The 22626-nt window shown below is 48.6% G+C and overlaps 1 protein-coding gene across 4 annotated transcripts in view; it reads right to left on the reverse strand.

Moving 5' to 3' along the window:
* LOC139549578 (collagen alpha-1(XXVI) chain-like) overlaps nt 1-22626 on the reverse strand; it is a 126290-nt gene that overhangs the window by 14641 nt on the left and 89023 nt on the right. For all 4 annotated transcript variants that reach the window (XM_071360216.1, XM_071360217.1, XM_071360218.1 and 1 more), the window contains exons 4-11: nt 19109-19170; nt 18831-18957; nt 12578-12667; nt 12284-12412; nt 7626-7703; nt 7202-7254; nt 3224-3286; nt 1766-1801 (exon numbers count right to left, since the gene is read on the reverse strand). In XM_071360216.1, coding sequence (XP_071216317.1) covers nt 1766-1801; nt 3224-3286; nt 7202-7254; nt 7626-7703; nt 12284-12412; nt 12578-12667; nt 18831-18957; nt 19109-19170 — 638 coding nt within the window. The remainder of the gene's footprint in view (nt 1-1765; nt 1802-3223; nt 3287-7201; nt 7255-7625; nt 7704-12283; nt 12413-12577; nt 12668-18830; nt 18958-19108; nt 19171-22626) is intronic.

Here is a 22626-nt window from a genome sequence, read left to right on the forward strand (position 1 = left end):
GTTGGGTGGTTACCTCACCTAGTTATTACACATGTCTCTGTTGGGTGGTTACCTCACATGTCTCTGTTGCGTGGTTACCTCACCTAGTTATTACACATGTCTCTGTTGGGTGGTTACCTCACCTAGTTATTACACATGTCTCTGTTGGGTGGTTACCTCACCTAGTTATTACACATGTCTCTGTTGGGTGGTTACCTCACCTAGTTATTACACATGTCTCTGTTGGGTGGTTACCTCACCTAGTTATTACACATGTCTCTGTTGGGTGGTTACCTCATCTAGTTATTACACATGTCTCTGTTGGGTGGTTACCTCACATGTCTCTGTTGGGTGGTTACCTCACCTAGTTATTACACATGTCTCTGTTGGGTGGTTACCTCACCTAGTTATTACACATGTCTCTGTTGGGTGGTTACCTCACATGTCTCTGTTGGGTGGTTACCTCACCTAGTTATTACACATGTCTCTGTTGGGTGGTTATCTTTTAATAGGTCACTTTGTGGGAATTTGTTTAAACTATATCAGGACGCGTTTGTCAAAGCAGGACAGAGTAAGTGTGATCAGGCAACAACATCTATCTGCCTGTGACGGTACTAAAGGTTGCGGAATGTCTAATGTCTGTTGAATTGACTCTCAGTAATGGCACTACTGTTCCTTTGTTCAGTGGAGAAAAGCTGAGGACAGGGGAGACTGAACATCTGAATATCTACCTTCCAGCATTACATCTTGATTTGTCCTTCTCAAATGAACCTATTTTTCTCCCCCTGATTTGTTTTGGAGTTAAATTGCTAACATGGCGGTATGCGAATTGGAGTGGGTCTAGGGTTTCCGGGATGATGGTGTTGATGTGAGCCATGACCAGCATTTCAAAGCACTTCATGGCTACAGACGTGAGTGCTGCAGGGCGGTAGTCATTTAGGCAGGTTACCTTCGCATTCTCGGGCACAGGGACAATGGTGTTCTGCTTGAAAATGTTAGGTATTACAGACTCAGTCAGGGAGAGGTTGAAAATGTCAGTGAAGACACTTGCCAGTTGGTCCGCACATGCTCTGAGTACACGTCCTGGTAATCCGTCTGGCCCTGCGGCCTTGTGAATGTTGACCTGTTTAAAGGTCGCTCACATCGGCTGCGGACAGCATGATCACACAGTCATCCGGAACAGCTTGTGCTCTCATGCATGCTTCAGTGTTGCTTGCCTCAAAGCGAGCATAAAAATAAAAAATAAAGCTATTTTTAAATCGTGAACTAATACTGTTTTTAACACCCGATTGCATTTAGAATTGTTACACAATGAATGGGGTTCTAAAAGAATGAATGGGGTTCTAAAAGAACATGTTCTACTCCAGCAGCAACCAGCCGTAGAGAAGCAGGAGAAATCCCTCTCAAAATGTGCTGTGCACGTTTGCTGTGCACGTGTGATAATTGTGTTGGAATAAATAAGATATATGATGACTAATGAAAACACACACAGGCCAATTTAATTCCAATAAATGATGCAAATGAACCTATAGACTGATAAGGCATGATGGAAAAATGTATTTCCATAGACTGGTATTCCCATCAATGACTAAAAAGCATTATTTTGCAATGGGATTTTTTTTTTAAAACCGGTCATTTTGGCCGGCAACGGATTTATTAATCAACTTTTCATTTTATTTTTTATCGGCCAAAAGCTAAAATGAAAACCCTGGCGTCTGCTTTGCGTGCCTGTGTGTGTGTTCACGCACGTGTTGCATGCATGTGTGAACAGCCTTTCCGTACTCACAGGCTGGCCATGCTCTCCTGTTAATCCTGGAGGGCCCTGGTGAGAGAGAGAGAGGAACACAGATCAGAGGACCTACTTCCCCCCCCCCCCCCCCCCCCAAATAAACATATTTTTTATTCATAACATCCCTGTCTAATCGCTCATCATATTCTCGTAGTGCAAGCAGGAACTGGTGCGCAGGGTCACAGGAAGAATCAGCACCACTGAGGTTGGCCGTAATGACTGGTCTGTTGGACGTTCTCACCAACGGGTCTACCTGGTCATGTACGGGTTGACCCTCTGTTCTTTTTAATAACAGCAGATGAAGGGGATTAAGTTTAACATTATGGCTGAATGGGAACTTTACTGTTGTGATTTGTGAGGTCGGACCAGGGCTATATGCTGATTAAACGTTGGCCTACAATATCCGCGACCCTGGGGAAATCTAATTAATCAAAATCCGTCTGTTTAAACTAGAGATATCTGTGTGTGTGTGTGTGTGTGTGTGTGTGTGTGTGTCCCCCCATGGGCTCCGTCTCAATCCACCACGTCCTCTGAATGGTGACACAGCTAGAGCGGTGTTTGTCAGACCATGAGACAATTCCCCCACCCCCCCCACAAAAAAAAATCTGTCTTCTCACGAAAACATCTGCATCGTCCGGGCAGTTTGGCCTAAAAAAGTATCACGACCAATCTATTGAAAGATGAGAGTCTCACGAACACCATGTTGTTCTCTGATTGGCTAGGATGCCCACAAGACTCACAAGAAAAGTCTTAAGGTCCCTGGTACCAGTTTTTTTTAAATGAAAGGAAGTAGACAGTATACTAGTATAGTGTCTAAAATAAGGGGATAAATAAATGTCTTATATCTCTCAGATATAGGACAGACACTTCAGAACAAACTTCATTTAGATTTTGTTTTGGACTATATTTTGTTCCATGTAGATAATCTGTTATTCAATGTGTTTCTATTGGCTAATAGCAGTAACAACAAATTAAAATGTTTCATCCAATCATTTTTTGTTGTTGTTGATACCCCTTAAGGGGTTTTAAAAATTCAAAAAAAAATAGATAAATGATCCTTGGGATGAACATCTTAAAACAATTCCCTATGATATCATAGAACCCCCCCCCCCTCCCCTTGTTGTGATCAGTGAGGTCTGACACGCTGATTAATTATGGCTGAATGGGAAGTTTACTTTTGTGATCAGTGAAGTCTGACATATGCTGAGTATGGATGCGGCGCAAATGGTCCCTGGTCAAAATTAGTGTACTCCATTCGGGAGGCAGACTTAGTATTTGAACACAAGGTCTTTAAAAGAAAATTCCTGTCTACCTCCTGATCAAAACAGATGTCTTGTTCACAATGGATCAAAGATAGTGTTGGAGTATACTCACTGAAACATTCATAACAAATGAATTCTAAAGCAGTCCAGTGTTTTCTAATGAGAACATTAGAAGGTTAACATTTTGCCTCACCCTCTCCCCTGCGGCTCCTTTAGACCCAGGATCCCCAGCCGTGCCTTGGAGGCCTCCCTCTGCCTGAAACACACAAACAGGAAGAGGTATCAGACACTTCCCCTCACACAGCCAGGCTCACACTGCCCTTGACCTTGAACATAGTAACATCTTTGCTATGTAATGTTGACCTTGACCATAGTAACATCTCTGCTATGTAATGTTGACCTGACCTTGACCATAGTAACATCTCTACTATGTAATGTCACCCTGACCTTGACCATAGTAACATCTCTGCTATGTAATGTTGACCTTGACCATAGTAACATCTCTACTATGTAATGTTGACCTTGACCATAGTAACATCTCTGCTATGTAATGTCACCTTGACCTTGACCATAGTAACATCTCTGCTATGTAATGTCACCCTGACCTTGACCATAGTAACATCTCTGCTATGTAATGTCAACCTGACTTTGACCATAGTAACATCTCTGCTATGTAATGTCACCCTGACCTTGACCATAGTAACATCTCTGCTATGTAATGTCACCCTGACCTTGACCATAGTAACATCTCTGCTATGTAATGTTGACCTTGACCATAGTAACATCTCTGCTATGTAATGTTGACCTTGACCATAGTAACATCTCTGCTATGTAATGTTGACCTTGACCATAGTAACATCTCTACTATGTAATGTTGACCTTGACCATAGTAACATCTCTGCTATGTAATGTTGACCTTGACCATAGTAACATCTCTGCTATGTAATGTTGACCTTGACCATAGTAACATCTCTGCTATGTAATGTTGACCTTGACCATAGTAACATCTCTACTATGTAATTTTGACCTTGACCATAGTAACATCTCTGCTATGTAATGTTGACCTTGACCTTGACCATAGTAACATCTCTACTATGTAATGTTGACCTTGACCATAGTAACATCTCTGCTATGTAATGTTGACCCTGACCTTGACCATAGTAACATCTCTACTATGTAATGTTGACCTTGACCATAGTAACATCTCTACTATGTAATGTTGACCTTGACCATAGTAACATCTCTACTATGTAATGTTGACCTTGACCATAGTAACATCTCTACTATGTAATGTCACCCTGACCTTGACCATAGTAACATCTCTGCTATGTAATGTCACCCTGACCTTGACCATAGTAACATCTCTGCTATGTAATGTTGACCTTGACCATAGTAACATCTCTGCTATGTAATGTTGACCTTGACCATAGTAACATCTCTGCTATGTAATGTTGACCTTGACCATAGTAACATCTCTGCTATGTAATGTTGACCTTGACCATAGTAACATCTCTGCTATGTAATGTCACCCTGACCTTGACCATAGTAACATCTCTGCTATGTAATGTTGACCTTGACCATAGTAACATCTCTGCTATGTAATGTTGACCTTGACCATAGTAACATCTCTGCTATGTAATGTTGACCTTGACCATAGTAACATCTCTGCTATGTAATGTCACCCTGACCTTGACCATAGTAACATCTCTACTATGTAATGTTGACCTTGACCATAGTAACATCTCTGCTATGTAATGTTGACCTTGACCATAGTAACATCTCTGCTATGTAATGTTGACCTTGACCATAGTAACATCTCTGCTATGTAATGTCACCCTGACCTTGACCATAGTAACATCTCTGCTATGTAATGTCACCCTGACCTTGACCATAGTAACATCTCTGCTATGTAATGTTGACCTTGACCATAGTAACATCTCTGCTATGTAATGTCACCCTGACCTTGACCATAGTAACATCTCTGCTATGTAATGTCACCCTGACCTTGACCATAGTAACATCTCTGCTATGTAATGTTGACCTTGACCATAGTAACATCTCTGCTATGTAATGTCACCCTGACCTTGACCATAGTAACATCTCTGCTATGTAATGTCACCCTGACCTTGACCATAGTAACATCTCTGCTATGTAATGTTGACCTTGACCATAGTAACATCTCTGCTATGTAATGTTGACCTTGACCATAGTAACATCTCTGCTATGTAATGTTGACCTTGACCATAGTAACATCTCTACTATGTAATGTTGACCTTGACCATAGTAACATCTCTGCTATGTAATGTTGACCTTGACCATAGTAACATCTCTGCTATGTAATGTTGACCTTGACCATAGTAACATCTCTGCTATGTAATGTCACCCTGACCTTGACCATAGTAACATCTCTACTATGTAATGTTGACCTTGACCATAGTAACATCTCTGCTATGTAATGTTGACCTTGACCATAGTAACATCTCTGCTATGTAATGTTGACCTTGACCATAGTAACATCTCTACTATGTAATGTCACCCTGACCTTGACCATAGTAACATATCTGCTATGTAATGTTGACCTTGACCATAGTAACATCTCTGCTATGTAATGTTGACCTTGACCATAGTAACATCTCTACTATGTAATTTTGACCTTGACCATAGTAACATCTCTGCTATGTAATGTTGACCTTGACCTTGACCATAGTAACATCTCTACTATGTAATGTTGACCTTGACCATAGTAACATCTCTGCTATGTAATGTTGACCCTGACCTTGACCATAGTAACATCTCTGCTATGTAATGTTGACCTTGACCATAGTAACATCTCTACTATGTAATGTTGACCTTGACCATAGTAACATCTCTACTATGTAATGTTGACCTTGACCATAGTAACATCTCTACTATGTAATGTCACCCTGACCTTGACCATAGTAACATCTCTGCTATGTAATGTTGACCTTGACCTTGACCATAGTAACATCTCTGCTATGTAATGTTGACCTTGACCATAGTAACATCTCTGCTATGTAATGTTGACCCTGACCTTGACCATAGTAACATCTCTGCTATGTAATGTTGACCTTGACCATAGTAACATCTCTACTATGTAATGTTGACCCTGACCTTGACCATAGTAACATCTCTGCTATGTAATGTCACCCTGACCTTGACCATAGTAACATCTCTACTATGTAATGTTGACCCTGACCTTGACCATAGTAACATCTCTGCTATGTAATGTTGACCCTGACCTTGACCATAGTAACATCTCTGCTATGTAATGTTGACCTTGACCTTGACCATAGTAACATCTCTACTATGTAATGTTGACCTTGACCATAGTAACATCTATGTTATGTAATGTTGACCTTGACCTTGACCATAGTAACATCTCTGCTATGTAATGTTGACCTTGACCTTGACCATAGTAACATCTCTGCTATGTAATGTCACCTTGACCTTGACCATAGTAACATCTCTGCTATGTAATGTCACCTTGACCTTGACCATAGTAACATCTCTGCTATGTAATGTTGACCTGACCTTGACCATAGTAACATCTCTGCTATGTAATGTCACCTTGACCTTGACCATAGTAACATCTCTACTATGTAATGTTGACCTTGACCATAGTAACATCTCTGCTATGTAATGTCACCCTGACCTTGACCATAGTAACATCTCTGCTATGTAATGTCACCTTGACCTTGACCATAGTAACATCTCTGCTATGTAATGTTGACCTTGACCTTGACCATAGTAACATCTCTGCTATGTAATGTCACCTTGACCTTGACCATAGTAACATCTCTACTATGTAATGTTGACCTTGACCATAGTAACATCTCTGCTATGTAATGTCACCCTGACCTTGACCATAGTAACATCTCTGCTATGTAATGTTGACCTTGACCATAGTAACATCTCTGCTATGTAATGTCACCCTGACCTTGACCATAGTAACATCTCTACTATGTAATGTTGACCTTGACCATAGTAACATCTCTGCTATGTAATGTCACCCTGACCTTGACCATAGTAACATCTCTGCTATGTAATGTCACCCTGACCTTGACCATAGTAACATCTCTGCTATGTAATGTCACCCTGACCTTGACCGTAGTAACATCTCTGACATTATACTAGACTATTTGGTACTCACGTCTCGCCCTGGGAGACCTGGAACTCCTGCTGGGCCGATTGGTCCAGGGGGACCTGTGATGTCACAGAAACAGTTCCAGAACATATTCATGTTGATGGTACTTGTAGTTCTTAGAGAGAAAAACACTGATAAAAACACACCTGTAGGGGGACACACCTGCAGGGACACACACATGCAGGGACACACACCTGCAGGGACACACACCTGCAGGGACAAACTTCTGCAGGGACACACACCTGCAGGGACACACACCTGCAGGGACACACACCTGCAGGGACAAACACCTGCAGGGACAAACACCTGCAGGGACAAACACCTGCAGGGACACACACTTGCAGGGACACACACTTGCAGGGACACACACTTGCAGGGACACACACTTGCAGGGACACAGATACTTATACACACAGAAATGAAGTTGTACCTGGGGGTCCAAGGGGACCAGGTGGACCGGGAGGGCCAGCTACGAAGTCAGGAAGAGTTGGCGTAAGAGGGGTCTCCTCTGATTAAAACACAAAGAAGAAAAGCAGTGACGGTCGGTGATGTTTAATTTCTATTACAGCATATTGGAGGACTGTCATTCATATTCCATTCACCCAGCTCTATGTAACAGCGGTAGGTTTAGGCTACTACATGATACTCTCATTTGAAATCAATGTACCCAGAGGAGGACGGAAGCTAGCTGTCCTCCAGGACAGAAGCTAGCTGTTCTCCAGGACAGAAGCTAGCTGTCCATGGTGCTACCCTACAGAGTGCTGTTGAGTCTACTGTAGAGTTTAATTGCAAAGCAGTGAGTTTTAATGAATTATTTGGTGACGTGAATATATTTAGTATAGTTTTATCTAAAAAGGAATAACTTTTTAAATGTTTTTATTTCTATGAAATGCACTGAGGAAGATGGTCCTCCTCTTCCTCCTCTGAGAAGCCTCCACTGTTGTACCACTGCTGTAAAATCCTCAATGGCGTTTCATTAAAGTTTGTAGGACCTCTGACCCAACACGTCCCCCTTGTAGTGTGTGTGTCTGTCTGTGTGTTTGTATGTGTGTGTGTGTGTGTGTGTGTATTTGTGTGTGTGTGTGTGTGTGTGTGTATTTGTGTGTGTGTGTGTGGGGGGGGGGGGGGGGTGTTGCTGGGGAAAACTGCTAGGGCAAACTGCTAGGGTAAACTGCTAGGGTAAACTGCTAGGGCAAACTGCTAGGGCAAACTGCTAGGGCAAACTGCTAGGGTAAACTGCTAGGGCAAACTGCTAGGGTAAACTGCTAGGGTAAACTGCTAGGGCAAACTGCTAGGGCAAACTGCTAGGGTAAACTGCTAGGGTAAACTGCTAGGGCAAACTGCTAGGGTAAACTGTCAGGGTAAACTGCTAGGGTAAACTGTCAGGGTAAACTGCTAGGGTAAACTGCTAGGGCAAACTGCTAGGGTAAACTGCTAGGGTAAACTGTCAGGGTAAACTGCTAGGGTAAACTGTCAGGGTAAACTGCTAGGGTAAACTGCTAGGGTAAACTGCTAGGGTAAACTGCTAGGGCAAACTGCTAGGGTAAACTGCTAGGGCAAACTGCTAGGGTAAACTGCTAGGGTAAACTGTCAGGGTAAACTGCTAGGGTAAACTGTCAGGGTAAACTGCTAGGGTAAACTGCTAGGGTAAACTGCTAGGGCAAACTGCTAGGGCAAACTGCTAGGGTAAACTGCCAGGGTAAACTGCTAGGGTAAACTGCCAGGGTAAACTGCTAGGGTAAACTGCTAGGGTAAACTGCTAGGGTAAACTGCTAGGGTAAACTGCTAGGGTAAACTGCTAGGGTAAACTGTCAGGGTAAACTGCTAGGGTAAACTGCTAGGGCAAACTGCTAGGGTAAACTGCTAGGGTAAACTGCTAGGGTAAACTGCTAGGGTAAACTGCTAGGGTAAACTGTCAGGGTAAACTGCTAGGGTAAACTGCTAGGGTAAACTGCCAGGGTAAACTGCTAGGGTAAACTGCTAGGGTAAACTGCTAGGGTAAACTGCTAGGGTAAACTGCTAGGGTAAACTGCTAGGGTAAACTGCTAGGGTAAACTGCTAGGGCAAACTGCTAGGGTAAACTGCTAGGGCAAACTGCTAGGGTAAACTGCTAGGGTAAACTGCTAGGGTAAACTGCCAGGGTAAACTGCTAGGGTAAACTGCTAGGGTAAAGTACTTTATCAATGGAGGTACATTTCTATGACTATATGCATCTGTCTAGTAGGTGTAGTCCTGTCTAGTATGTGTTGTCCTGTCTAGTATGTGTAGTCCTGTCTAGTATGTGTCGTCCTGTCTAGTATGTGTCGTCCTGTCTAGTATGTGTCGTCCTGTCTAGTATGTGTTGTCCTGTGTGTATGTGTTGTCCTGTCTAGTATGTGTTGTCCTGTCTAGTATGTGTTGTCCTGTCTAGTATGTGTAGTCCTGTCTAGTATGTGTTGTCCTGTCTAGTATGTGTTGTCCTGTCTAGTATGTGTTGTCCTGTCTAGTATGTGTTGTCCTGTCTAGTATGTGTTTTCCTGTGTGTATGTGTTGTCCTGTCTAGTATGTGTTGTCCTGTCTAGTATGTGTTGCCCTGTCTAGTATGTGGTGTCCTGTCTAGTATATGGTGTCCTGTGTGTATGTGTTGTCCTGTCTAGTATGTGTTGTCCTGTCTAGTATGTGTTGTCCTGTCTAGTATGTGTTGTCCTGTCTAGTATGTGTTGTCCTGTCTAGTATGTGTTGTCCTGTCTAGTATATGTTGTCCTGTCTAGTATGTGTTGTCCTGTGTGTATGTGTTGTCCTGTGTGTATGCAGGTGTGTAATTATGTTTCTGTGTTAGTCTAAACCCGAATCCCTTCCTCTTCCCCCTAACCGTGAGCGTTAACCCGAACATCCCCAACCCCAGCCAGCACACTTAACTAAAACTAAGCTAAAGTGCACTGGTGGAAGCATCCGTCCGTCTGTAACTAATTCCAGCTGCTGCTGCAGTTTCCCTCGAGCCACATCAGGAGGGCCTATGTGTGGCAGAGCCTCGCCTCCATCCCCTCTCTATACGAGCCTGGGATTTGGCTCCTGGCTTGTTCTGAGTTTCCAAAAGCAGACTGCTGTGCTGACAGTTTACAAATGAGCTGTGATTTACAGCCAGCTGGCTCCAGCAGTTAACACAGCCAACAACCTCTCCTTTTCTTTCCTCTCCTCTCCTCTCCTCTCCTCTCCTCTCCTCTCCTCTCCTCTCCACAGACCCAGATCTAGACCAAGACCCACACTAAACTTAAACCCTAATCTTAACCCTAATCTAAACCCTAATCTTAACCCTAATCTAAACCCTAATCTTAACCCTAATCTAAACCCTAATCTTAACCCTAATCTTAACCCTTATCTTAACCACGCTGCTAACCTTATGCCTATCCCTAACCTTAACCTTTTGATTTTGCAGCTTGGCCAAATACTGGTAACCCCAGTCAGCCTGTACTGCCCCCCGGTGTTGAATTATGGCACATTAATCTGTGTTTGCCTTGTCTGACCCCTTCTAGTCACCATCACATGGTCATCCATGGAAAAGAGTTACTGTATGTATTTGGATACCAGTCCTGGTATGAATTAATCACGTAATATTTCAGTTTAAAGTCTAGAATAGGTATTTTTTGTGAAATAGAGATCGACATGAATATAAATTAGCTGTAAGCAGCTGCAGTGGCTAGTGGCCATAGAGACACATGGTAGCTGTTAGCAGCTGCGTGGCCATAGAGACACATGGTAGCTGTTAGCAGCTGCGTGGCCGTAGAGACACATGGTAGCTGTTAGCAGCTGCGTGGCCATAGAGACACATGGTAGCTGTTAGCAGCTGCGTGGCCATAGAGACACATGGTAGCTGTTAGCAGCTGCGTGGCCATAGAGACACATGGTAGCTGTTAGCACCTGCGTGGCCATAGAGACACATGGTAGCTGTTAGCACCTGCGTGGCCATAGAGACACATGATAGCTGTTAGCAGCTGCGTGGCCATAGAGACACATGGTAGCTGTTAGCACCTGCGTGGCCATAGAGACACATGGTAGCTGTTAGCAGCTGCGTGGCCATAGAGACACATGGTAGCTGTTAGCAGCTGCGTGGCCATAGAGACACATGGTAGCTGTTAGCATCTGCAGTGGCCATAGAGACACATGGTAGCTGTTAGCAGCTGCGTGGCCATAGAGACACATGGTAGCTGTTAGCATCTGCAGTGGCCATAGAGAGACATGGTAGCTGTTAGCAGCTGCAGTGGCCATAGAGACACATGGTAGCTGTTAGCAGCTGCAGTGGCCATAGAGACACATGGTAGCTGTTAGCATCTGCAGTGGCCATAGAGAGACATGGTAGCTGTTAGCAGCTGCAGTGGCCATAGAGAGACATGATAGCTGTTAGCAGCTGCGTGGCCATAGAGACCCATGTTAGCTGTTAGCAGCTGCAGTGGCCATAGAGACCCATGTTAGCTGTTAGCAGCTGCGTGGCCATAGTGACCCATGGTAGCTGTTAGCAGCTGCGTGGCCATAGAGACACATGGTAGCTGTTAGCACCTGCGTGGCCATAGAGACCCATGGTAGCTGTTAGCATCTGCAGTGGCCATAGAGACCCATGGTAGCTGTTAGCAGCTGCAGTGGCCATAGAGACCCATGGTAGATGTTAGCAGCTGCAGTGGCCATAGAGAGACATGGTAGCTGTTAGCAGCTGCAGTGGCTATAGGGACACATGGTAGCTGTTAGCAGCTGCAGTTTGAATGTGAACACAAGGAAACAATCAATTCTGTACTTGAGACATTTTGACCCTGGTAAATAGCAACCTGATGCATTTTAACTACTAATATAATGTCTTTGTTACAGGGCTGAAGCAAACAATGCTATTTTGAGGAGGACAGATACTCTCAGTGGTTCTAATTAATTGCTTCTCCTTCATGGATATGAACATATATTCAGTAACTGTATTCCCAGCTGTGCCCTGTCTTGTTCTACATTCATTGTTCCTTGGCCAGTGTTCCCATCGTAGTTGACAGGAAGAGTTTATAGAAAACAAATACCATCTACTGAGGCTGAGATGGTAATGATGGTGGTTGGGGGGGGGGGGGTTCCACTCACCCTGCTCGTCGAACCCGAACATGTCACCCCTCGGCTGGGTAGAGGAGGGACGTGGCCTTGGAGGGCCTGGAGGTCCGGGGAGGCCTGGAAGACCGATCTCTCCTGGTCTTCCTCTCTCTCCCATTGGCCCTGGGAATCAGAGGGGACATATCATCCCTTGTCTTACGTCAGGTGGCGTCACTCCTACGCAACGCTCGCAGGCGGAATCTTCTGACGCAAGACAATGCTGAACAATGTTGAAAAACCAGAACGAATGTCATGCATTCCCATCAGAGGAATATCAGGATGGATCACCTGTCGGTCCGGTCTGTCCTGGAACCCCTGCCTCGCCAGCTGGGCCTGGAATTCCTGGTGATCCGATTGGTCCTGGTGGTCCTCTTCCTCCTATGGACCAGAACCAGAACAATGTGTTTACCATGTTGAGAGGTAACCTCACCTGGCTGCAGGTAGGATGGAGGGCCTATGGGGGTGGGGGTGGGGGTGTTACCTGGCTGCAGGTAGGATGGAGGGCCTATGGGGGTGGGGGTGGGGGTGTTACCTGGCTGCAGGTAGGATGGAGGGCCTATGGGGGTGGGGTTAGGGGTGTTACCTGGCTGCAGGTAGGATGGAGGGCCTATGGGGGTGGGGTTAGTGGTGTTACCTGGCTGCAGGTAGGATGGAGGGCCTATGGGGGTGGGGTTAGTGGTGTTACCTGGCTGCAGGTAGGATGGAGGGCCTATGGGGGTGGGGTTAGTGGTGTTACCTGGCTGCAGGTAGGATGGAGGGCCTATGGGGGTGGGGTTAGTGGTGTTACCTGGCTGCAGGTAGGATGGAGGGCCTATGGGGGTGGGGTTAGTGGTGTTACCTGGCTGCAGGTAGGATGGAGGGCCTATGGGGGTGGGGTTAGGGGTGTTACCTGGCTGCAGGTAGGATGGAGGGCCTATGGGGGTGGGGTTAGGGGTGTTACCTGGCTGCAGGTAGGATGTAGGGCCTATGGGGGTGGGGTTATTGGTGTTACCTGGCTGCAGGTAGGATGGAGGGCCTATGGGGGTGGGGTTAGGGGTGTTACCTGGCTGCAGGTAGGATGGAGGGCCTGGGGGTGGGGTTAGGGGTTACCTGGCTGCAGGTAGGATGGAGGGCCTATGGGGGTGGGGTTAGTGGGTGTTACCTGGCTGCAGGTAGGATGGAGGGCCTATGGGGGTGGGGTTAGTGGTGTTACCTGGCTGCAGGTAGGATGAAGGGCCTATGGGGGTGGGGTTAGGGGTGTTACCTGGCTGCAGGTAGGATGGAGGGCCTATGGGGGTGGGGTTAGTGGTGTTACCTGGGTGCAGGTAGGATGGAGGGCCTATGGGGGTGGGGTTAGTGGTGTTACCTGGCTGCAGGTAGGATGAAGGGCCTATGGGGGTGGGGTTAGTGGTGTTACCTGGCTGCAGGTAGGATGGAGGGCCTATGGGGGTGGGGTTAGGGGTGTTACCTGGCTGCAGGTAGGATGGAGGGCCTATGGGGGTGGGGTTAGGGGTGTTACCTGGCTGCAGGTAGGATGGAGGGCCTATGGGGGTGGGGTTAGGGGTGTTACCTGGCTGCAGGTATGATGGAGGGCCTATGGGGGTGGGGTTAGGGGTGTTACCTGGCTGCAGGTAGGATGGAGGGCCTATGGGTGTGGGGTTAGGGGTGTTACCTGGCTGCAGGTAGGATGGATGGCCTATGGGGGTGGGGTTAGGGGTGTTACCTGGCTGCAGGTAGGATGGAGGGCCTATGGGGGTGGGGTTAGTGGTGTTACCTGGCTGCGGGTAGGATGGAGGGCCTATGGGGGTGGGGTTAGGGGTGTTACCTGGCTGCAGGTAGGATGGAGGGCCTATGGGGGTGGGGTTAGTGGTGTTACCTGGCTGCAGGTAGGATGGAGGGCCTATGGGGGTGGGGTTAGGGGTGTTACCTGGCTGCAGGTAGGATGGAGGGCCTATGGGGGTGGGGTTAGGGGTGTTACCTGGCTGCAGGTAGGATGGAGGGCCTATGGGGGTGGGGTTAGTGGTGTTACCTGGCTGCAGGTAGGATGGAGGGCCTATGGGGGTGGGGTTAGGGGTGTTACCTGTATGCAGGTAGGATGGAGGGCCTATGGGGATGGGGTTAGGGGTGTTACCTGGCTGCAGGTAGGATGGAAGGCCTATGGGGGTGGGGTTAGTGGTGTTACCTGGCTGCAGGTAGGATGGAGGGCCTATGGGGGTGGGGTTAGGGGTGTTACCTGGCTGCAGGTAGGATGGAGGACCTATGGGGGTGGGGGTGTTACCTGGCTGCAGGTAGGATGGAGGGCCTATGGGGGTGGGGTTAGGGGTGTTACCTGGCTGCAGGTAGGATGGAGGGCCTATGGGGGTGGGGTTAGGGGTGTTACCTGGCTGCAGGTAGGATGGAGGGCCTATGGGGGTGGGGTTAGGGGTGTTACCTGGCTGCAGGTAGGATGGAGGGCCTATGGGGGTGGGGTTAGGGGTGTTACCTGGCTGCAGGTAGGATGGAGGGCCTATGGGGGTGGGGTTAGGGGTGTTACGTGGCTGCAGGTAGGATGGAGGGCCTATGGGGGTGGGGTTAGGGGTGTTACCTGGCTGCAGGTAGGATGGAGGGCCTATGGGGGTGGGGTTAGGGGTGTTACCTGGCTGCAGGTAGGATGGAGGGCCTATGGGGGTGGGGTTAGGGGTGTTACCTGGCTGCAGGTAGGATGGAGGGCCTATGGGGGTGGGGTTAGGGGTGTTACCTGGCTGCAGGTAGGATGGAGGGCCTATGGGGGTGGGGTTAGGGGTGTTACCTGGCTGCAGGTAGGATGGAGGGCCTATGGGGGTGGGGTTAGGGGTGTTACCTGGCTGCAGGTAGGATGGAGGGCCTATGGGGGTGGGGTTAGGGGTGTTACCTGGCTGCAGGTAGGATGGAGGGCCTATGGGGGTGGGGTTAGTGGTGTTACCAGGCTGCAGGTAGGATGGAGGGCCTATGGGGGTGGGGTTAGGGGTGTTACCTGGCTGCAGGTAGGATGGAGGGCCTATGGGGGTGGGGTTAGTGGTGTTACCTGGCTGCAGGTAGGATGGAGGGCCTATGGGGGTGGGGTTAGTGGTGTTACCTGGCTGCAGGTAGGATGGAGGGCCTATGGGGGTGGGGTTAGGGGTGTTACCTGGCTGCAGGTAGGATGGAGGGCCTATGGGGGTGGGGTTAGTGGTGTTACCTGGCTGCAGGTAGGATGGAGGGCCTATGGGGGTGGGGTTAGTGGTGTTACCTGGCTGCAGGTAGGATGGAGGGCCTATGGGGGTGGGGTTAGGGGTGTTACCTGGCTGCAGGTAGGATGGAGGGCCTATGGGGGTGGGGTTAGGGGTGTTACCTGGCTGCAGGTAGGATGTAGGGCCTATGGGGGTGGGGTTATGGGTGTTACCTGGCTGCAGGTAGGATGGAGGGCCTATGGGGGTGGGGTTAGGGGTGTTACCTGGCTGCAGGTAGGATGGAGGGCCTATGGGGGTGGGGTTAGTGGTGTTACCTGGCTGCAGGTAGGATGGAGGGCCTATGGGGGTGGGGTTAGGGGTGTTACCTGGCTGCAGGTAGGATGGAGGGCCTATGGGGGTGGGGTTAGTGGTGTTACCTGGCTGCAGGTAGGATGGAGGGCCTATGGGGGTGGGGTTAGTGGTGTTACCTGGCTGCAGGTAGGATGGAGGGCCTATGGGGGTGGGGTTAGTGGTGTTACCTGGCTGCAGGTAGGATGGAGGGCCTATGGGGGTGGGGTTAGTGGTGTTACCTGGCTGCAGGTAGGATGGAGGGCCTATGGGGGTGGGGTTAGTGGTGTTACCTGGCTGCAGGTAGGATGGAGGGCCTATGGGGGTGGGGTTAGTGGTGTTACCTGGCTGCAGGTAGGATGGAGGGCCTATGGGGGTGGGGTTAGGGGTGTTACCTGGCTGCAGGTAGGATGGAGGGCCTATGGGGGTGGGGTTAGGGGTGTTACCTGGCTGCAGGTAGGATGTAGGGCCTATGGGGGTGGGGTTATTGGTGTTACCTGGCTGCAGGTAGGATGGAGGGCCTATGGGGGTGGGGTTAGTGGTGTTACCTGGCTGCAGGTAGGATGGAGGGCCTATGGGGGTGGGGTTAGGGGTGTTACCTGGCTGCAGGTAGGATGGAGGGCCTATGGGGGTGGGGTTAGGGGTGTTACCTGGCTGCAGGTAGGATGGAGGGCCTATGGGGGTGGGGTTAGTGGTGTTACCTGGCTGCAGGTAGGATGGAGGGCCTATGGGGGTGGGGTTAGGGGTGTTACCTGGCTGCAGGTAGGATGGAGGGCCTATGGGGGTGGGGTTAGTGGTGTTACCTGGCTGCAGGTAGGATGGAGGGCCTATGGGGGTGGGGTTAGTGGTGTTACCTGGCTGCAGGTAGGATGGAGGGCCTATGGGGGTGGGGTTAGTGGTGTTACCTGGCTGCAGGTAGGATGGAGGGCCTATGGGGGTGGGGTTAGTGGTGTTACCTGGCTGCAGGTAGGATGGAGGGCCTATGGGGGTGGGGTTAGGGGTGTTACCTGGCTGCAGGTAGGATGGAGGGCCTATGGGGGTGGGGTTAGGGGTGTTACCTGGCTGCAGGTAGGATGGAGGGCCTATGGGGGTGGGGTTAGCGGTGTTACCTGGCTGCAGGTAGGATGGAGGGCCTATGGGGGTGGGGTTAGGGGTGTTACCTGGCTGCAGGTAGGATGGAGGGCCTATGGGGGTGGGGTTAGGGGTGTTACCTGGCTGCAGGTAGGATGGAGGGCCTATGGGGGTGGGGTTAGTGGTGTTACCTGGCTGCAGGTAGGATGGAGGGCCTATGGGGGTGGGGTTAGGGGTGTTACCTGGCTGCAGGTAGGATGGAGGGCCTATGGGGGTGGGGTTAGTGGTGTTACCTGGCTGCAGGTAGGATGGAGGGCCTATGGGGGTGGGGTTAGTGGTGTTACCTGGCTGCAGGTAGGATGGAGGGCCTATGGGGGTGGGGTTAGGGGTGTTACCTGGCTGCAGGTAGGATGGAGGGCCTATGGGGGTGGGGTTAGGGGTGTTACCTGGCTGCAGGTAGGATGGAGGGCCTATGGGGGTGGGGTTAGGGGTGTTACCTGGCTGCAGGTAGGATGGAGGGCCTATGGGGGTGGGGTTAGGGGTGTTACCTGGATGCAGGTAGGATGGAGGGCCTATGGGGATGGGGTTAGTGGTGTTACCTGGCTGCAGGTAGGATGGAGGGCCTATGGGGGTGGGGTTAGTGGTGTTACCTGGCTGCAGGTAGGATGGAGGGCCTATGGGGGTGGGGTTAGGGGTGTTACCTGGCTGCAGGTAGGATGGAGGGCCTATGGGGGTGGGGTTAGGGGTGTTACCTGGCTGCAGGTAGGATGGAGGGCCTATGGGGGTGGGGTTAGGGGTGTTACCTGGCTGCAGGTAGGATGGAGGGCCTATGGGGGTGGGGTTAGGGTTGTTACCTGGCTGCAGGTAGGATGGAGGGCCTATGGGGGTGGGGTTAGGGGTGTTACGTGGCTGCAGGTAGGATGGAGGGCCTATGGGGGTGGGGTTAGGGGTGTTACCTGGCTGCAGGTAGGATGGAGGGCCTATGGGGGTGGGGTTAGGGGTGTTACCTGGCTGCAGGTAGGATGGAGGGCCTATGGGGGTGGGGTTAGTGGTGTTACCTGGCTGCAGGTAGGATGGAGGGCCTATGGGGGTGGGGTTAGGGGTGTTACCTGGCTGCAGGTAGGATGGAGGGCCTATGGGGGTTGGGTTAGGGGTGTTACCTGGCTGCAGGTAGGATGGAGGGCCTATGGGGGTGGGGTTAGGGGTGTTACCTGGCTGCAGGTAGGATGGAGGGCCTATGGGGGTGGGGTTAGGGGTGTTACCTGGCTGCAGGTAGGATGGAGGGCCTATGGGGGTGGGGTTAGTGGTGTTACCTGGCTGCAGGTAGGATGGAGGGCCTATGGGGGTGGGGTTAGGGGTGTTACCTGGCTGCAGGTAGGATGGAGGGCCTATGGGGGTGGGGTTAGTGGTGTTACCTGGCTGCAGGTAGGATGGAGGGCCTATGGGGGTGGGGTTAGGGGTGTTACCTGGCTGCAGGTAGGATGGAGGGCCTATGGGGGTGGGGGTGGAGGTGTTACCTGGCTGCAGGTAGGATGGAGGGCCTATGGGGGTGGGGTTAGGGGTGTTACCTGGCTGCAGGTAGGATGGAGGGCCTATGGGGGTGGGGGTGGAGGTGTTACCTGGCTGCAGGTAGGATGGAGGGCCTATGGGGGTGGGGTTAGTGGTGTTACCTGGCTGCAGGTAGGATGGAGGGCCTATGGGGGTGGGGTTAGGGGTGTTACCTGGCTGCAGGTAGGATGGAGGGCCTATGGGGGTGGGGTTAGGGGTGTTACCTGGCTGCAGGTAGGATGGAGGGCCTATGGGGGTGGGGTTAGGGGTGTTACCTGGCTGCAGGTAGGATGGAGGGCCTATGGGGGTGGGGTTAGTGGTGTTACCTGGCTGCAGGTAGGATGGAGGGCCTATGGGGGTGGGGGTGGGGGTGTTACCTGGCTGCAGGTAGGATGGAGGGCCTATGGGGGTGGGGTTAGTGGTGTTACCTGGCTGCAGGTAGGATGGAGGCCCTATGGGGGTGGGGTTAGTGGTGTACACCTCGTTATCACTGGAGCCCTCTGTTGAGTTGTTGAAGGACGGTGCCGGTGAAGCTGCCCCGTCTAACAGCCTAATCTGGAATAACAAAGAGCCAGGGTCAGATTAAATATACTGATGTGACACGTAATCTTCTGTCCATCATAATCATCATCATCATCATCATCTTCAACCAGCCATCTTTCTTCCATGTCCTCTGTTCTCCTTTTCTCCTGTCCTTCATTCGTACCTTGGACTCGATGTAGTTCAGTCTGCTGTTCATGTCAGTGAAGCCGGTGCAGTTCATACACTCTGCAACGAGAGAGAGAGGAGATGACAGACACACACACACACACCCCCTGTGTCCTGGCAGTGGGTTAACAGCACCACTCCTGGCAGTGGGTTAACAGCACCACTACTGGGAAGCCAAAAGACATACAAAAGAACAATAGCCGTAAAACAATATCCAGGAATTTATTAGCTATTCTTAAATATTTTCTTCATTAAATCACACTCAGACAGACTAAACATCATCTTTCCCCTCTTTCTCTCCAACACACACACACACACACACACACACACACACACACACACTAGGACAGACTTTCTACAGCAACATTCTGAGGGGTATGTATGACTCCAATAGGTTTTATTGGCATCTAATTGTTTTGAGAGAAAACCCAAATCAAGATCATATCAACTAATCTACTGGTTCCCACAATGGGGTAATCGAGACACCACTTGTATAATAATCTGGTCAATGGGGTAATCGAGACACCACTTGTATAATAATCTGGTCAATGGGGTAATCAAGACACCACTTGTATAATAATCTGGTCAATGGGGTAATCGAGACACCACTTGTATAATAATCTGGTCAATGGGGTAATCGAGACACCACTTGTATAATAATCTGGTCAATGGGGTAATCGAGACACCACTTGTATAATAATCTGGTCAATGGGGTAATCGAGACACCACTTGTATAATAATCTGGTCAATGGGGTAATCGAGACACCACTTGTATAATAATCTGGTCAATGGGGTAATCGAGACACCACTTGTATAATAATCTGATCACATCTGAGTAAACTACACAGAGGAACGTTAGTCTAGAGTATAGCCTGTAAATAGAATGTTCTGTTCTAGAATGTCAAGAACAGAAGTGTTCCGGAATGTTCCCCATTCCACAGACACATCTGGCCACACAAACCTAATGATGTAGAATGCCATTGCCATGGACAACTAGCAGTCATAAATAACTAGTCATTACAACAACAAAACTAGCTGAAACGGTTCTGGCTTCCCCATATCACGGTTTAACCACTGTACACAGGGTTCCACTGGCAGCCATTGAGGTTTCTGGTCTGAAATAGGACAGGCAAGGTTTAGGTGTGATTGTGTGTGTGTGTGTGTGTGTTTGTTTGGGGCGGGGGGGGTCCAAAGTGTTGGTTTACCATTGGTATAAGCATCCACAAACAGAAGCACCAATCAAGGGCTCAACCAAACACATTCCTCCGTAATGAATCTGCCCACACACTCAGTACTGTTTATCTAGCCACTTCAGCGAGACCAAAATGAACCCAATTAGCTCCTTGTGATAAGAGTAAATGCACTGAGTATCAGTAGGGTGTATGGGGGTGATGTATCAGTACAGTAGGGTGTATGGGGGTGATGTATCAGTACAGTAGGGTGTATGGGGGTGATGTATGTACAGTAGGGTGTATGGGGGTGATGTATCAGTACAGTAGGGTGTATGGGGGTGATGTATGTACAGATCGTTATGGGGTGTTCAGGGTACAGTGCAGGGGGGGGGGGGGTGGTTAGGGCACTGAACTGATATGACCCTCTCTCCCTCTCTGTTCTCACTCAGGGTTATTTCAGCTCTTACCCAGGATGGGTGCACCCTTAACCCCCCCCCCCCCTAATGAGGGGTTTGGGATCTGTAGTCATTACTGTGTCATAAACACGCGCCACAGAGACGAGTCTTCATGTCATGAACGTGAGGTAATCTACACCAACGTGTGGAGGGAATGTAATCATCACAGCAGAGAAAGGCAAGGTTCTGTTGTGTGAAAGCTAACGCAGCGCTTATAGTGGAACCACAACCTACAGAGGAAGTATGTTGGGATCTATAATGACACCATGGCAACATAAAGACACCATGGCAACATAAAGACACCATGGCAACATAAAGACACCATGGCAACATAAAGACACCATGGCAACATAAAGACACCATGGCAACATAAAGACACCATGACAACATAAAGACACCATGGCAACATAAAGACACCATGGCAACAAAGACACCATGGAAACATAAAGATACCATGGCAACATAAAGACATCATGGCAAAATAAAGACATCATGGCAACATAATGACACCATGGCAACACAATGACACCATGGCAACACAAAGATATGGAGTCTCGTTCTATTTATTTTTCTTGGGATGATCTGAGTTTGTGGGATAGGATTTAATTACGTTGTACTTTATACTGTAGTTATTACAGTAACAAGGTATTGCGCTAAATAAACAAACATAAACTCCATTTTCCTGTTTAAATTCTCAGAGGAGTTATCTGATAACATTGTTGTTTTTGTCTAGTTCTGCAAACAGATTCACTTTTGGGAACTTTACTGACAAAACAAGAACAACTGCCCATTGGACACACCATGTCATTTCAACGTGGATCATTGGGTAATATTTGGTTGGGACGTTGATCATTGAGTTTTCAACCTATATACACCCACTCAAAAAGACAGCCGAAAGTTAGTTGAATTTTAAGGTTGAATGTGACATTAGTTTATAAGACAGCCTTAACTTTAGGCTATTTACTGTATTTAAAGTAATATTGAACTGTGTTTAGTTGTCAACACAACCAGATATCAACATTTAAAAGGAGATGTATCTACTGCTTGGATAGTTTCATCTGAGCCACTGGCTAAATCCCATTCTTTAACTTTATTTTTGGATGAGTTGGAGACGTGAATCCAACAAATCATTTGTTAACTTGTCAACAAGTTATTGGGCTATTTATTATACTTCAAAAGGGATGTTGAATTGTGTTTGGTTGTCAATGCAACCAAATATCAACATTTGAAGGAGATGGATTCACGTCTCCATCTCAACCAAAAATCTAAGTTAAAGAATAAATCAGGTTACTCTACACCCTAACCTGAGCACTCTGCTCCGCCACCTTTGGTCTCTTGGCCCTCCCACCCTTACGGGAGGGCAGCTCCCGCTCAGCCCAGTCAAAACTCTCTGTCCTGGCACCCCAACGATGGAACAAGCTTCCCCCTAAAGTCAGGACAGCGAAGTCCCTGCCCATCTTTCAAAAAACGTCTGAAACCCTACTTCCTTGAAGACTATCTTAAACTTGAACCCTGGGCTGAATTTAAACAATAGCTGTTGATGACTTTGTAAATGTTACACAGGCATAAATAATATTCGTGACGATACATAACTGATAAAGTATGGTTACATTTCATTTGCTCTGGTAAACCTACTGTAACGCTCGTCGTATGAAGTAGAAGGAGACCAAGGTGCAGCGTCGTAAGCGTTCATAATAATTTAATCAAACTGAACACTGAAACAAAGTAGAACAAAACGAAACAGTTCTGTCTGGTACAGACACAAAACAGAAAACAACTACCCACAAAACACAGGTGCGAAAAATGCTACCTAAGTATGGTTCCCAATCAGAGACAACGATAGACAGCTGTCCCTGATTGAGAATCATACCCGGCTAAAACATAGAAAC

This window comes from Salvelinus alpinus, chromosome 22 (assembly GCF_045679555.1).
Source record: "Salvelinus alpinus chromosome 22, SLU_Salpinus.1, whole genome shotgun sequence".
NCBI lineage: Eukaryota > Metazoa > Chordata > Actinopteri > Salmoniformes > Salmonidae > Salvelinus > Salvelinus alpinus.